The sequence below is a fragment of the Morus notabilis genome, unplaced genomic scaffold, assembly GCF_000414095.1.
Source record: "Morus notabilis unplaced genomic scaffold, ASM41409v2 Scaffold1676, whole genome shotgun sequence".
In the NCBI taxonomy this organism is placed as follows: Eukaryota; Viridiplantae; Streptophyta; class Magnoliopsida; order Rosales; family Moraceae; genus Morus; species Morus notabilis.
In genome coordinates, this window is record NW_010361122.1 from 32,501 (window position 1) to 48,801 (window position 16,301).

General features: G+C 33.8%; 2 protein-coding genes across 4 annotated transcripts in view; one reads left to right on the plus strand and one right to left on the minus strand.

Annotated features, from left to right (window-relative positions):
- LOC21385344 (ankyrin repeat-containing protein At5g02620) overlaps positions 1 to 556 on the plus strand; it is a 9,665-nt gene extending 9,109 nt beyond the window's left edge. For all 3 annotated transcript variants that reach the window (XM_024165875.1, XM_010098542.2, XM_024165876.1), the window contains exon 4: positions 1 to 556. This exon is cut by the window's left edge and continues 123 nt beyond it. In XM_024165875.1, the coding sequence (XP_024021643.1) occupies positions 1 to 435 (435 nt within the window). In that variant the 3' untranslated portion in view covers positions 436 to 556.
- A 5,484-nt stretch (positions 557 to 6,040) lies between these two features.
- On the minus strand, positions 6,041 to 9,509 carry LOC21385345. The gene is made up of 4 exons (XM_010098543.2): positions 8,607 to 9,509; positions 8,438 to 8,456; positions 6,661 to 6,820; positions 6,041 to 6,444 (listed from the first exon to the last, which is right to left on the minus strand). Exons 1-4 carry the CDS (start codon positions 9,326 to 9,328, stop codon positions 6,041 to 6,043), a joined length of 1,305 nt encoding a protein of 434 aa, XP_010096845.2. The 5' UTR covers positions 9,329 to 9,509.
- Positions 9,510 to 16,301: the final 6,792 nt, after the last annotated feature.

Sequence of the window (16,301 nt, forward strand, 5' to 3'; positions counted from 1 at the left end):
TCACAAGCTCAACTAATAGCGGCTACACTCATTGCCACAGTCACATTTGCAGCGGGTTTTACGTTACCTGGGGGTTATGTTAGCGATGAAGGGCCACTGCAGGGGTCGGCAATTCTAAGGGAAGTTACAGCATTCAAGGCGTTCATGATAACAGACACCATAGCCATGGTGCTGTCCATTGCTTCTGTTTTTACCAACCTCTTCGTGGTGTCACACGGGGATAAGTCCATGAGGCTGTCGCTCGCTATGTTATCATTATGTCTGACGATGTTGTCCATGGGAGCAATGGTGATTGCATTTGTCACTGGTACCTACGCGGTGTTGGCACATTCCACTCCACTTGCAACTGCCACTGCTGTCATTGGACTATCTTTCTTCATTTTCTTTTACATCGTATTTAAAAAATTGATTGCCCAATTCAGAGAGCAAGTGTGATGCTCTATGCAGATATCAAACTGTTAACGACAAAGTAAGACAAAGTTGTGCTTGTCCTATACGTACTTCATTGTAATTCCTATTTAATTTAAATCAACGATGAGTTTGTGTTGTGTGGCCACTCTGGACGTGGATGAGTAAGGAGTATATTTCAAGAGCATCATATCAAAAAATGAATATTTACCTGATATTAGAAAACGTGTGATGGTAGGTAGATACTAGGGAACCAGTTCTATGTCCCCCCTTATATGTCCCTATTTTCTGCTCCCCAATTAAATTGTGTCTTCTCAATTAAGAATTTCAACTCATTTAAATGACACAATTCACTATTATTATTCTACATTACTGCTGTGAGTGTGCTTCCGTTAACATCCTTTTCTTTTTTCTTTTTTTTTTACCCTTCCGTTTCATACTCGGTGACCTCCCTCTCTCTCATTTCATAAAGGCAATTTCAGGGTTAAAAAAAATAGAGTTAAATTCATCATAAGTCCCTGAGCTTTTTCATCTTTCTTCTTCTGTTAGTGCCTATACTAAAAAGTGTACTAACTTAAACTTTAAACTTTTTTAATGTCTCAAATTTAATCCTTCAGTCACATTCCGTTAAATTTTGGATGGAAAAAATGGATAATCATGTAATTTCATCTAAGAAAATAACACTTTGGAAATTTTGCCTTTGCACCTCTAATTATTATCACAATACGTCTATTATCCTCAATCACAAAAACAATTCCAACATGCGATTATTGCACGCCCCAAGGCCCAAGATCAAGGGGTGCTGCTAGTTTTAGTTTTGCATGTTTGATTTGAAATAACAATATCATCAGTTGAGTACAAAATCAACGAAATTACGTGAATATACTAATCAATTCTCACAGTTAACATATATATATATATATATTATGGTATTCAATCATAGAATATATGTAACATTCAATTTAAGGATAACTTTTACATAACTAGTAGTTGTTTAAGCCAATATAGAACAGGTACAGAGTGTTTTTTTCATAGAAAAAATTATGTAAAGAGAAAATATAAAGATAAAAAAAAAAAAGACGAGAACTCATCAAAAGAATTTGTGAGAGAGATAAAGTTACATTTCATGGTAGCCATGGATTCAAGTGAAATGAATTAAAAAAAAATTAATGGGATAAAATTGAAAAGAAAAATAAAATAATGCATAAAAATAGAAATTTGAAAAAATATAGTAGGAGCAAATGCCCCTACTAGTCGCTTAATTGGTGCATCAGTCATTGTGATTATTGACAGGTTTTTTTAATTTTTTTGGTTTGGAGGAAAAGTTGATTATGGACAGATTTAACTGTTTATCATTGATGAATTTAAGTGGAAGAACTCTTTCTATGTTTCGTATTGGACTTCTAATGTCCCTTTTTAAAAGAAATGGTGGTCAACAACATTTACTCATTTGTTTATAGCTTACTACTAATATGTTAACATTTTTCGTCCAAAATTTAATGAAATTAAACTGAAGGATTAAATTTGAGATGCTTAAAGAGTTCAAATTTAAAATAGAATAATTTTCCGTACAGGAGAAGAAAGTTCAAGGATGTTTGATGAATTTAACTTAAAAATGTATGTTTTTCATCTTATACGCCGCTGCAAACTCTTGGACTTACTTTTTGTCGCCATTCAAGCACTAAATTCACTTTGCAGGTAATTTTAATTGGAAAACGGCAATCATTCGTCATCCCTATTTTGTATTATTTTGTAAAGGAGTTGAATACGTATACAATTAGGAATATATCTCATATCGTTTGCGAATTATATTTTTTTCATGTCAATTTGAACTTCTAATTTCCAATTTTATTTTACAAATATGTAGTACATCTGTTTAGTATGCATGTTATAGTTAATGAATTACTATTTTTCACGTGAATTTCTACTTTTAATTTCCCATTTTATTTTATAAAAAATATAATTAATACGTTTATTTTTGTATGCAAATGAATTGATAATTAATATATTGCTCACAATAGAATTTGTTACATTTTATTGTAGATCATGGAAAACCATGACTTTTCAGAGGAAGTACTTCATAGCCCGTTTAGTTCGCTAATTTGAATTTTTAATTTGAGTTAAGATGTGACTTTATGTAAGAGCTTTTTACTGTAACAAAAAAGTTAGATGTGATTGTTTGTGAGAGCTTTTTACTATAACAAAACTCGAATGAGTTTAAAATTTGAAGGCAAATTAGTTGGATTTTGGAGATGAAGAAAAGTTTGAAGGCAAAAATGCTACGAATTGATTCTTTCAACGATTTGTGATGAGGCGATTCTAAAAACTGATATGGAGTTTAAAATAGAAGAGGAATCTTATAATTTTTACAATGTTTATGCTCTTAAGGTAGGCTTCAGTATTCGAAAAAGTAAAATAGAAGAGGAGGCTTATAATTTTTACAATTATTATGTTGTTTTAACGTAATCGGTGTGTTTGATGAGTTATTAAGTTTTTTTTAGTAATTTTATTTATGATTTATGATATGAACGGTTTAAGAGGCGAGCTCCCGAGAACCTCATTCATCGCGTCACCGTTAATATATTTAAAAAGATTAAGTAAAGCGTTCAAGTAAGTACACTCTCACCTGCAACATGAATTGAACAATTGAAAAGTATATGATTTCGACATTTATGATGATGTTATGACTCTTTTAATATTTCTCTTATGATGACGTTTTGAAGAGAAATGTATATATGTATTTTTTATGTTTTTAAATAGCATTGTATTGTACAACCTCGATAGTGACCGGTGAACAGTTTTTTATCCGGTGAGCAGATTTATTGTCACGGTTGGTATGAGATTTGCTATCCTATGCTCTCCATGACTAGCACGCTATGACATTACAACGCGATGCTCAATATATGATGGATTTTAAAGTTATAATATATTCAAAAATATCTATTTTCATGATGACGTTTATTGTTTTATGAATAAAAATGTTCATTTATGTTTGTGAGATTTAAGTATCTTACTAAGCTTTTGCTTGTATAAGTTAATTCATGTTGCGGGCCAATTCAAGGGTAAGATGTAGTCATAAAGAATTTTGGAGCGGATGCGAGCTATGCGTGATGAGAAAACTGGAGAAACGATTATGGAATGAAAGTGTTTGATTTTAAATAAAGTTTTAATTTTTATTTTTATTGTTTTGAAACTTTAGTTTATGGTGGTTTTTATTTGAAGAATACTTTAGACTTTTTAAGTTTATTTCACAGTATGGATTTTAATAATTATGTTGAACCTAACGGTTATTTTTCTTTAAAGAAGTTTAAAGTTTTTATTTGGTTAAAAAAAATTCTAGAATTTCACTAAGTCATTCATTTTGTTATGCAAAGTAAATTATTTCAAGCTTATCTATTTTCTGCATTTTTTAAGAAGTAAATATTTGAAAGTTAAAACAACTCTGGTGGTGAGAATATTGATAACAACAAAAAATAGGTTTTTATTTTATTTTATATTTCAAAATTGTTCCTAAGAATTATTATCAAAACATGTTTTATTTTCATGGAACAATTTAAAAAACAAAAACGAAAAAACTTAATTTTTTAAATTGCATGGTTGGACAAGACCCTATTTTTCTTCCTTTTGTTTTCCCGTTAAGTCCTTTTCTTGGATAATTTTATTCTCCAATTCTCGTTCTCTATCTGGTTTATTTCTGTTACCCTTAACTATTTATTACTCAAGTCCACGTAAGCAAAGACAAAGAATATTTTTCTTCAAAAAAGGAAAAAAGAAACAACAAAAAGACTATTTTCGCTGACAAATCCATTTTTAACTATAAGTAACATATAGGCAATAGTTATTCTAAATTATTATAATCTACAATCATATCAAAGTTGTAATTGCAACAGATCAAGAATGCATCTTTAGTTCCTTAGTAAAATAAAAATAACAATAACAATAACAACAATAATTCATCTTACTTCAATTTTTTCTCTAGTATTTAATCTTTTTAAGAACAATGATAAGCCCAAAATTTTCTTTTATTTTTTCAAAAAAGAAAAACATAACTTCTTTAATTTTAAATCAAATATCTTATGCAATTGCATTTTAATATCTCGTTATTTTTTTTTCTTTGATCTTTTGGCTAAATAGCTTTTGTTTAGAAAACCTTTGGGTAATCGACATCGGATATGACATATATTAATTAAACAAAAAAAAAATGTTAAGATAAAAAATTATGCTCCTTTTAACTAATTACGTCACATTATTTGATTAATTATAAAAATTCCACATAAATTATAATCTTTATTACACTTTATGCTCCGATTTTTAAAACATAACATTCCTGATTAACCAAAAAAAAAAAAAAAAAACCCCTCTTTAGGATTTTTAACAAAGATTAAACATGTCACGTAAACAATAGTTGTTGTACAATCTAATTACAAAACTAATATTTTAGGGAGATTTTTAAAAATACTCATTAAAATTGAGTCTTCTTTATTTCTATCCCTCAACATTAACCCATATAATTCTACCTTTTAGATTAGAATTAGTTTTTTTAAAAAGAATATTTTAATAAATTAATTACTTAAAGAGTTAAAATCTGTAATTTTCTCGTCGTTTCTGCAACATAGTCCGAAGAATGTAAAATAGCTTCTAGGTGTGAAAAGTGGGCGTTCACAGCATTGTCCACTAGAACGTAGCTTAAAATGCTTAATATTCCCCTAATATATTCTTTGTTTTTTCCCCTTCTTTTCCTTCGGTGAATCAGACTTTATGCATGTGTTGGTAGCAAAACGGCTTTGATTCCTCAAGCATTTTTTATTCTCCAAATCACTTTTTGCAATTCCAAGAGCTACTATAACAAAGAAATAACAGCAAAAGCACGCTAGAGATTACAAAAAAAAAAAAAAAAAAAAAAAAAAAAAAAAAAAAAAAAAAAAAAAGGGACAAAACTGAAGAAAATATCTAAAAATCTGAAAAGCTAAGACGGTGGTTTTTATCGTAGGTCATAACCAACAAAGATTTTTAGAGGAACAAATAACTTGGAGGGCTCAGTTCTATGCGATTCCCAGAATTCACAGCATAACAATTTGACTTTCAGAAAAACTTGGTTTTGAGAACCAATTGACTACATATAGACCTCGTTCATTTCACCGATTCGAGTTTTCAGTTTTAGATTTCTACAGTAAAAAGCACTCAGAAAATGTCACATCTAACTTTTTTCTGCTACAGTGAAAAGCTCTCATAAAATATCACATCTCAACTCAAATTGAAAATTCAAATCCGCAAAGTGAACGAGGCCATAGTATCCATAAGCGAATTCACGGCTAGCTTTATTCTGCAGTTTTATCATATACCACCATAAAAGCAAGTGAACTTAGAACGTAATCCAACAACTTAGAAAAGGAAAGTACTTCCATATTTCCGCTAAGAAGCATGTAGCCAAACTATTCTTTAGGAAAATAACCTTCTTTAAGATTCTTAACTGACATGGGTTTCCTCCTTCCTCAAGAGTACCAGTTCTCAACTCATAAAGCTTTCAAACTAAGGCTATGTTTTTGAAATAGGAACAACTAAGAGTCTAAGACAGATATGGGTTGTGTTTTTGTTATTTCTTTCGGCTGAGTTTAGTCAGTTTGGAAGTTAGTTAGAAGTTGCAAAGTGGCTGTGGTAGTTGGTTAGAGTACGAAAGGAGAATATAGAGAGGAAATGGGTAGTTCGTTGTAAAGCAGACAATTAGTTGGGTCGAGGTCCGCTTAGTGTGATAGGAGAGATCCAAGGCTCTTAGGTAATACTCCCTTGCCACATCACTATCTAGAATGACAACATCGTCACCTAGAAAAGCGTATCTCCGATAAGGAACTCTCCTTTTAGGGTTAGCCCTAAATGCCGCCCACCACACCACAAAGTGATGGGTGAGTGCAGAGAGGCTCCGGGAGAGGTAATACCCCAGAGGCTGACCTACAGCAAATTTAACATACTGATACTCTCGGGGGTCTGATATTGAACAGCGGCGGCAATGATAAACAGGCCACAACAGTTGCTGATTTCCTGTACCGTGTAAATCAGAAATTAGTCAGTAAAGAATTCTCATATTTTCTACAGTCTTTCTCCACTCTGCGGTGATATTTCCCAAAGATGAGGGTTCTTATCACTATGTTTGTTAAGCAGGAAAGAAACAGGAAGATGAGGAAAATGGAGTAAGGGCAGGACCCTTCTGATAATGTCTTCGTTATGGACTCTCTCCTCTAATCCCTCCATATTGACCTATTGGGATTTCAAATCCCTCACACAATCCGGTCCCCGTCTTTTCTACCATGCCAAACAAACATGGTTTCCAAAATCCTTCCATTGATCCCCACATCCCTCTCCCTCCTTGCAATTTTAGAGTTAGAGAGAAATTGCCCAATTTACTCCCTATGGTAAACTGAAAATCCAAAGCACCCAAAAACCAGTGAGTAGAAAAGTTGGTGCAGGGTTATTCTTACCAAGAAAACAGGACGTAGTCCTCAAAAAAAAAAAAAAAAAAAAAAAAAAAAAAAACCGAATCAAGCTCAGGTTAGACCCTTGAATGAACATTTCTAAGGTGTCACGCAGCTTCATCTGAAAATCTAATTAAGTTAAGACCGTCAATGCCCAGAAAACAAATCTAAAGTTTGTCATAAGTATTTTGATTTCACATGAAGCCATAGAACCCCCTGAATGCGCAGAGCTACAATGACTTTACCTAAATGCTAAAGATTAAACTAGATTCGGCATCTAATCATATCGCTATTCACACACTTATACAGATAGAAAATTTGACAACTGATTTAGACAGAATAGAGCTTCCAGCCATTGGGAGTAACCAAGTTAAGAATGTGGACAAGAATCTACACAAAATGGTCTCTTTAATAGAACAAGTAGCTCTAAAAGGGTTCAACTTCCAGCTACAAAGATGTATCTAGCACGAATGCATGAAGAACCAAAACAAAATGGCCCTAACAAGCCATGACAAGACAGTAACTCTAACGGCCTAAGATAGGAGCTAGGTGATTTTCCTTCTAGGCAATACAATTAAAGTAATCCAGTATAATTCTTCATACGACACCAACTTAGGGCTCGTTTGGCATTTGAAATTCAAATTTTTTGTGAGAGAAAAACACTGTAGCAGAATCAAAACCATGAGTTTAAACGTATCAAACAAACGGCCCCTTAATATCTGCTACCCAAGATCACCATCCTGCGCAGTGGAAAGACAGAAACGCGCTGACACAGACTAATATTTTATTTCAGACTTAAGGAATTCAACTACAATGTAACTTTTTTGAAAGCAAGTTTTTTACAAAATAATACCTAAATACATCTTTCCCAAGTCAATTCCCGCAATCCCAACAAATAGTGACTACAAGATACAGGTTATCGTGGTTCACAAACGTCAATGCCAAAACGTCGTCATTGCTCTTGTATCAACATAAAAGAAGTCTTCTTGACATGTTTCTCAAAATTAATACTTAAAAAGTCCTCCATTGAAATATCATTGAAATTCATATTTTCAAGACTTGGTGACCCAACACAAACAAATCAACCAAATAAATGGCATCCTCAAAACTTTACATAATACAACGGACACATCACGATTCAAATCCAACCCACCTAGTATTGGAGTTCCTTGACACAAGCTACAACATCCTTAAGTCCATCTATTTTGCACTAAATTTAACCAGGAGAAACTAACAAGGCTAAACCACGGTCATCACAAAGTTTTGGCAATAAATGCCGCATATTTCGATACACCTACTCATTTCTCTCCTAGGTTTTAGTATTTACTAGCACACAGACTTTCCTGCTCATAATCAGCAAGTAAAACGCTAAGCAAACTATTACCATCAAAATCCAATACATAGGCGTCACAAGTAACACAAAAATAACAAGAAAAAATCCAAATTCTTCCAAAAAAAAAAAAGAAAATGAAAATGGAACCCAAGTAAAAACCAAATAAATAAAATTGGCAAGTTTAACCTGTACAGCCATTTACATCTGATTTCTAACTACCACTAACTACCTCATCATCATCATTCAACCTTCAACTCAAATCATATCATATCATGTCATATCTCCATTTCAAAAAGGTGGAAGAGAAAATATAGTAAGAACTAAATAAATAACACATACCAAAAAAATTATTTAAAAAAAAAAGTCAAATCAAGTCAAATCCAAACTCAAATACCAACCCGGCATTCCCGGCGAGCTTCCCGGAGCCTGAGCTTGACGAAATTCCGACGCCGACATTGTCGCAAATAACCCTAAGCAACCTCCTCCTCAGCCTCCACCCGCCGGCCCGAAATCCGACCCTCGCCCAAACCCTAACATGAAAATTCACAGTTCCACGACCTCGGTCCTCGGAAATCCCCTTCACGACCCAATCCTCCACGTACGAGTTCTTCGCCGAGAAGGTTGCGTTGATGGCCATTCGATTCCGCTTCCCCTGATCGAACGGCGCGATGCGGGTTTCGGACAGGAAGGCCTTTTTGTAGGCGATGTCCGAGTTGATCTGGTCGTAGGCGATGGACATCTTCTTATTGGGATTGTAGACGGAAAATCCGACGGCCCAGTCGCCGGAGAGGGTTTGGGCGGAGGTGTTGAGGTTGGAGACAGAGACGGAGTCGACCCAGAACTTGGGGATGCGGGGGCGGAGGACGAGCCAGACGATGAAGACGACAGAGGCAGAGATTATGAAGAAGGCGATCATGGCGAAGATGAGACGGCGGAGGAAGGCGGCGCGGGAGGTGGCGGCCGCGGAGGAGTCGTAGGTGTAGGGGTAGGCGTAGTTGGGCGGCGGCGGCGGAGGATGCTGGGGATGGGGATGGGCGGGGTAAGGGTAGCCGTTGGGTTGGGTATAGGAGGATGGAGGAGGGGCTGGGTAGCCGGTGACGGGTCTGGAAGGATCCGCCATGGATGAAAGTGAAAAGCTTTGGGTTTGGGGGATTTTGGTTTTGAAGTGGAGTGAAGCGGTGGAGTTTTGAGTAGTGAGAGGAAACGGGGATTTCAAAGCAACAATTCTTTTTTTATTTTTTATTTTTTATTTTTTATTTTTTGATGGAGAGAGGTTGAGAGTGATCACTCGTCTTGTAGTTCCTTCTGAAGGCCGGTTTGGACGGCAAAGAATAAATAAAGGATAAATTTTATTTTTACCCCCCAAACTTTAATCACTTATCCATCTTGTCCTTAAATTTTAAAAGTTAGTCTGTACAACTTTAAAATGCTTATTCTGTTACCTTTTGTTCAATTAATGCTGATGTGACCCTAATTAAAGAATAAAAATTGATTTAAAAATTTAAATTTAAACTAAAACTCTAATTATCAATAAATTACTTCTAATATAAGATTAAAAAATTAAAAAAATTTCAAATTTTAATAGGAAAAAAAAACCCAAATCATAAAACCTAATGCTTACTTAAAATATCCATTCAGAAAATGATTAATTTCAAAAATTCCTTTCGAACTATAACTCTCGTAATATTTTGTCTCTTAAATTTTAAAACGTAACATCTGTTTCTTCCAAATTTTATTTCGTTAATAAGTTTTTCCCTTCTGTTATAATGAGTGACGGAATTCACCACGTGTCAGGCACGTGACCCATCTAAAGATGATATTATCATAAATTAACCTGCAACATGAACTGGTCACAATCAAACCCAAATAAAGAGCCTGCAAATAACGTTCATGGCCCTCTCCATCACCATTAAGCATCTCTATGCCTCTCTCCAACAAACTTTCTCTCTCTAACTCCTTTCTCCCTAAAGATTTAGGGCATGTTCTTTTGTCCAAAAAACTCAAAAAAAGACAACTTCAGTTCCAACTTTATTCAAGTTCACGTTCTTTTAAGTTTCAACTTTATTCAGCTTTACTCAACTTTATTCAAGTTACAACTTTAACTCAAGTTATAACTCAAATTCAACTCAAAAACTACACTCAAGTTACACTCTAAAAGAACAACCCCTTAGAATCAAACACGAAAAGAACAAAACTTGTCAAGAGAATCTAGAGGCCGAGAGTAAAACGTGTGGTTCTAGTTGTGGTGGTGGATGTCAGAGAATCCAGCCTCCATGTCGGCTAGGGAGGCTAGGCCGTTGTCTTCTTCGATGAAACAAGGTCTCCTTGTGCCTGCAATAGTGTCCATGTTCATTTTCTTTCTATGTGCTTTTTGCTCGGGAAAACGGTTCAAGGTTTGAGGGAAGAGAGAGATAGAGATGTGGAAGTGAAGGAGAGGGAGTGAGGAAACTTGGGGTAATGTGAATCCCAAGAAGGAAAATGAGGAACAAAATGAGGAAAAAAAAGAAAGAAAATGGGGGAACAAATATGGTGAATTTTTTCAATAAAATAAAGAATTATCTGATTATGAGGTATAAACGTAATTGCGTTTTCAATTCTCACTAAATAAATGACACTGACAATTCTGTCGCTCATTGTAACAGAATGGGAAAACTTGTTAACGGAACAAAATTTAGGGGAAACGGATGTTACGTTTTAAAATTTATGAGGCAAAGTGTTACAAGAGTCATAATTTATAGGAAATTTTTGAAATTAATCCTGCAGAAAATCATCGCCGCCGTGCCCAAATGGGTGTTGGAGGACACCGTCGAGTAGCACCCAAACACGTGCCCCCTGCCGCGCCAAAACAATTCCCATACGTCGTCGAGCAGCCCCGTCATCGCACCCAAATGCTGCCCCATAGATGCCGTCAACAGCTAACCCGCAAGCTCTGACCAGATCCAACTTTCGCTAAGAGGCATAAGAAGCATGGTGCCGCTGCCCTTAATTCCACCTGCCTTGTCCATGCTAGGAAGTAGGGACACTCAACGCTCTATATATCTCTCTTGTGATTTGATTTTTATATATTGATTGTTTTTCATCAAGTTTCATTGAACTATCTTCATATATCATGGGTGTGATGCAAGATTTTGTTAATCCATGGAGAAGCATTTTCCATCTCATATTCGCCTTTGTGTTTATATTTTGAGTTTTATTTTGTGTTTCTTCTTTTTTAGAACACCGATGTTCTTTATTTATCAACCGTCGGATCTGTATTAAATCTGATTAAAAGTCAAAGCAGATTGAAAAATAATATAAATCTGACGGTTGATAAATAAGAAACACCGGCGTTTTAAAAAAAAAGGAACACCAGATAAATTCTCTTATATTTTTTATTAAAAATTTTCTATAATTGAGACAACGTAAAATCAAAATTACACACTTGTTTTCGTTGTTCAAAATTGTTCTTTTTCTCCTTTGATGATCCAATTTAAAAGATTAAGGTTAAGGGCAATTTTTAAAAATTCGTTTGAAATGGAGTTTTTTATTTCTACCCTTTAATATTAGCCCATATATTTATACATTTTAAACTAGAATTAGTCAAGGGGTAAAATTTTTTAAAAGGAATAACTTTAGTAATCAGGTACTTAAGAAGATAGAATTTGTAATTTTCTCGATTATTTTAATTCTGATTCATTGACGAAAATTTTGTAAGAGAACCATTGGTGAAAATTTTTTAAATTCAAATTAAAAAATACTTTAACAGAATCAGAATCATAAATGTAAATATATTATCAAACTGGCCTTAAATTATCTCCATTAAAACCTTCTGTGTCTCTCGATTTCTCTCTCTCCCAAATCTCTTCTCACTAAGATCTTTACAAGGCTACAATTACTACTCTTTTTTAAATATATATATATATATATATATACACATGACTTTTTACTAAATTATATCTTTCTAACTCATTTCTTGTCTACTTTCTAATTAATGCTTTTTAAAAAATTTCTATTAGCTTTTTTTTATTATTATTTGGTTTTCATACTTACATGGCTTACGACTACTATATATCTAATAAAATATATGCATTGGGGTATGAAGGGATAAAAACGAAAACAAATAATACCATAATTTTTTTTAAAGTAAATATGACAATTTCATTAAAAGGCCATATCAAATACGAAAATATTTGTATTTTTATGAAATACAAATATTGTAATGATTTAATAAAAAATTAAAAAAATCAACTAAGTAATTAAATACTAAATTTGTCATATAAATTTACTATTAAATATAAAATATGATAAATTTAATACAAAAAATAGCACTACTCAAATGTAAAAATTTAGAGGATATTTAGTATGATGATTCACGTTATAGTTTAAATCGTGACTCACTATAGTATTTTCTCTTATAAAAAACACACGTAAATTAAAAATAATTTTGAATCGTAATTTTAAATTCGTAAACCAAACGTTCACTTTGACTCATCTTCAAAGGTTACCTTGCAGACGCTTTAGCACACGATTCAAAGGTTAACCCACGACTAACCTTCTGCACATCATAGAGTATTCACAACATCTTTTACTACCCAATTTGAACATCAATTCCTTTTGACTCATCTTCTCCACCACCAAAAATAGACCTTTTGCCGGCATTCGAGAGAACGATTTCTCGTTAAGACAAAACAACTTCATAATGATCAAAACGGAGCTTAATTCTCTTGTTGGGTTCCGTAATGTGAGCTGGATTTGATAGCATGACTTGTTATGATCAGGTTGAAGTTGGAGAGAGTCACGAGAGAGGTGTGGCTTAAAGAGAATCCATGAAATCGAGATGAAAATCATGATAAGGAGGAATATCGCGAACAAAATGAAGATCAGACAGTAAAGAATTACGCTATATCTTCGCGGGTTAGCTGGATTAGGTAGTTGGGGAAATAATGCTGGAGGAATCATAAGTTGGGTTACCATTAGGCTGTAATTATTTTTTTGTATGAAAATGAAAATGAAAACGTTTTCAATCTCAGACATAAATCATTTTTAAAAATGCGTTTAATAGTTTTATCAAAGAGATTGTTTTCAGTGTACAAAAAACCCATTAATGTCTCTCGTTCTCTCTTTGCTCGAGAGAAGAGAAAATGTTAAAACTATTGTTGGCCCATCTCTCACAAGTTCGAGCTTTTGAGATGCAGTGGTTTCCCAACAGTGTCTTAATATGGTATCAGAGCCAGAGGTCGTGTGTTCGATCCTCCGTGCACTCTTCTTCCTCCCTTAAATCATCACGTGTGTGTCCCACACGTGAGGGGGAGTGTTAAAACTATTGTTGGCCCATCTCTCACAAGTCGAGCTTTTGAGATGCAGTGGTTTCCCAACAGTGTCTTAATAGAAAACGAAAATAAAAAATAAAAACGACTAAAAGTCATTTTTTATTTCTCTCTCATTTTACACTAAACTAAAAAATCGTTTTCATTTCTGGTTTTTCTCTTTATTGAGCCAAACGTCGTTTTATAAACGTTTTTATTTTTTCTTTCTCAAAAAACGTGAAAAACAAAAACAGAATCCATTCACCAGGCCCGGCCCAACTATCCCAGGGCAGAATGACGCAACAAGCCAAATGTTACAGGGGCTTGGGGTGCCTCACCGTTCAGGAACAGGATGAGGTGGTAGCACTTGGTGTGAGTGCGCTAATAAACCAACCCATTTGATAATAAAAGTTCCCTATCGAGTGTACGCTTTCGGTTAAGTGAAGGGATAGAGCGAACTAGTCTCGCCCAGTGGGAAGTAATGAGGCTAGTCTCCCCCCCTGAATGAAGAAGTAGTGGGGCCCCCTTCCCGCATATGCGCCTTTATTTAGATTCTTTCTTTCTTTTTTGGCAATCTTTCTAAAATAAAAAAATATCTCTGGCCGTCGAAGGGATAAAAAAGAAAGAAGAGAAAGAAAGGGAAGTTTTGTCTTTCTTTCAATCCAAATAAACGGCCATCGTTTTGTTTGTCAAGGTGAGAGATGAAGTGAAATAAGTACACGGCCATCGTTTTCTTTATTTGAAACGGAAACAACGTACATAGAGTGAGGTACGCATGCACAAGCCATGAAGCCAATATCAATATGCCAAACCACGTACATATTGGTAGTAGCTAGAAAAACGTACGTATCCCCAAAGCCATGAAGCCAATATGTCAAACCACTTATTGGTAGTAGCTATCACTGCATGTAATGGCGGCTGAGAAATGAACATTGTCAAAGGGTATTGTAATTATTGCAATAATCTGCAGTATTCTGACATGATAAACGCGCAAATATTTAAGGAAAACGCTCAAGCACTCCACGAAGGCTCAGCTCCGCAAGGCACTCACCGCTGTGCCTTGCGGAGCTGGGGCTTGGCGGAGTCTAACAGCAACGCTCATTTATGCCACTAGCATATATATATAGATTAAGTGGTCCATTTTTCATGTAATTAAAACTATTGTTGAACAAGGTACGTACTCAGCAATATTAACATGACAAATACTAATCAGTACTGCATTTCAATATGGAAAATATATAATCAGTATAATTTATATCGCAATTCAATATGTGACTCGTTCTCTCTTTTCTTTTTTCTTTTTTTTCTTATTTGGTAAGAAGAATTATTATCACATTAATTGATATACACAAATTTAATTTTGGAGATTCTATTATTATTGATTTGGTCAGACTACTGTATTTATGGAGGCTTTAAAGTGTAAATGATGTGAAATATACAATTTGATATGTCAACATATCAAAGTTCATTTTATTTATGATGCTTCAGTAACATTATATGCCCACCTTTTTATCTATTTAGCCAGTCCGTTACAATTGATTTGATCTGATTATAGAATCCACCCTCTTAAACTATCTTGTATGTAGCAAATATGCGACAAATTCAGAAGTCAAACTAACGCGGTGATGGAGACAAGAGGACGGGCTTAAAGAACATAGACCTAGGCCTCGTTCATTTCACTGATTCGAGTTTAAAATTTGAGTTTTACTACAGTAAAAAGCTCTAAAAAACAGTCACATCTAACTTTTTTGCTATAGTAAAAAGATCTTATATAAAATCACATCTCAACTCGAATTAAAAACTCGAATCAGCGAATTAAACGAGCCCTTAAAAAGTGCAAGACCAATATATGATCAATTGACAACCTTTATATCATAAGTTAGACCAATACGTCAATGTCTATATCTGTTACTAAAAATTATAAAAAAATACATGTTTGATGTGCTACTTTATTTTGTACTTTAATGCATAATGTTAATTCAAATGTTATATTTATTTTTTGTCATAATTATTAAGCTTATTAAAACTCATAAAAGGAAACTTTATATATCAATAAAAAGAACAATATTTTGTAATGACTAGCAATTAAATGTCAAATTTATAATTTGACTTTTACTTGGTGGTAAATTTGTCAATAATCAGTTGGAGTTTTTCTTTATCGTGATCGCTGACAAAGTAGTGTGGAAAGGGTTAATGTGCTTCAAAACCAGTTTTTCTTTTTTACCTCTGCCGATGATTTCTCTTCAGGTTAATATGGAAGTTTAAAGTCGATTCTCCTTTAGCTTGAAAAGTTAGACTAATAACTATGTCCACATCTTATCTTGATGGAACAAAAGTATTAGCTTTTCCATTTAAAGTTTCAGATCTTCATATGCCAAATAAGTAGGTATCTATTCTTTTACCAAATATATCTTGCACTTCCCCTGAAGAAAATATAAATGTGTATATATATATATATAACCGAAACCTACATGAAACATTGACGTTTAGTTCATAGATTCAGAACTATAATTTAGAATTATTCTCGTTTTACGTGTGTTTTTTTGTGAGAAAATACTATAACGAATCACGAACCATTATTCGAATCATAGCACGAATCTCCCTTCCAAACGTCCTTTTGTTAGATAGTAGTAGTCGTTTTGTGCTCTTTTTGGAAAGAAAAAGAGTAGAGCCTTAATCAAGGTTTTCCATTTAAAGTTTCAGATCTTCATATGCCAAATAAGTACGTATCTATTCTTTTACCAAATATATCTTGCCCTTCCCTGAAGAAAATATAAATATGTGTGTATACATATATATATATATATA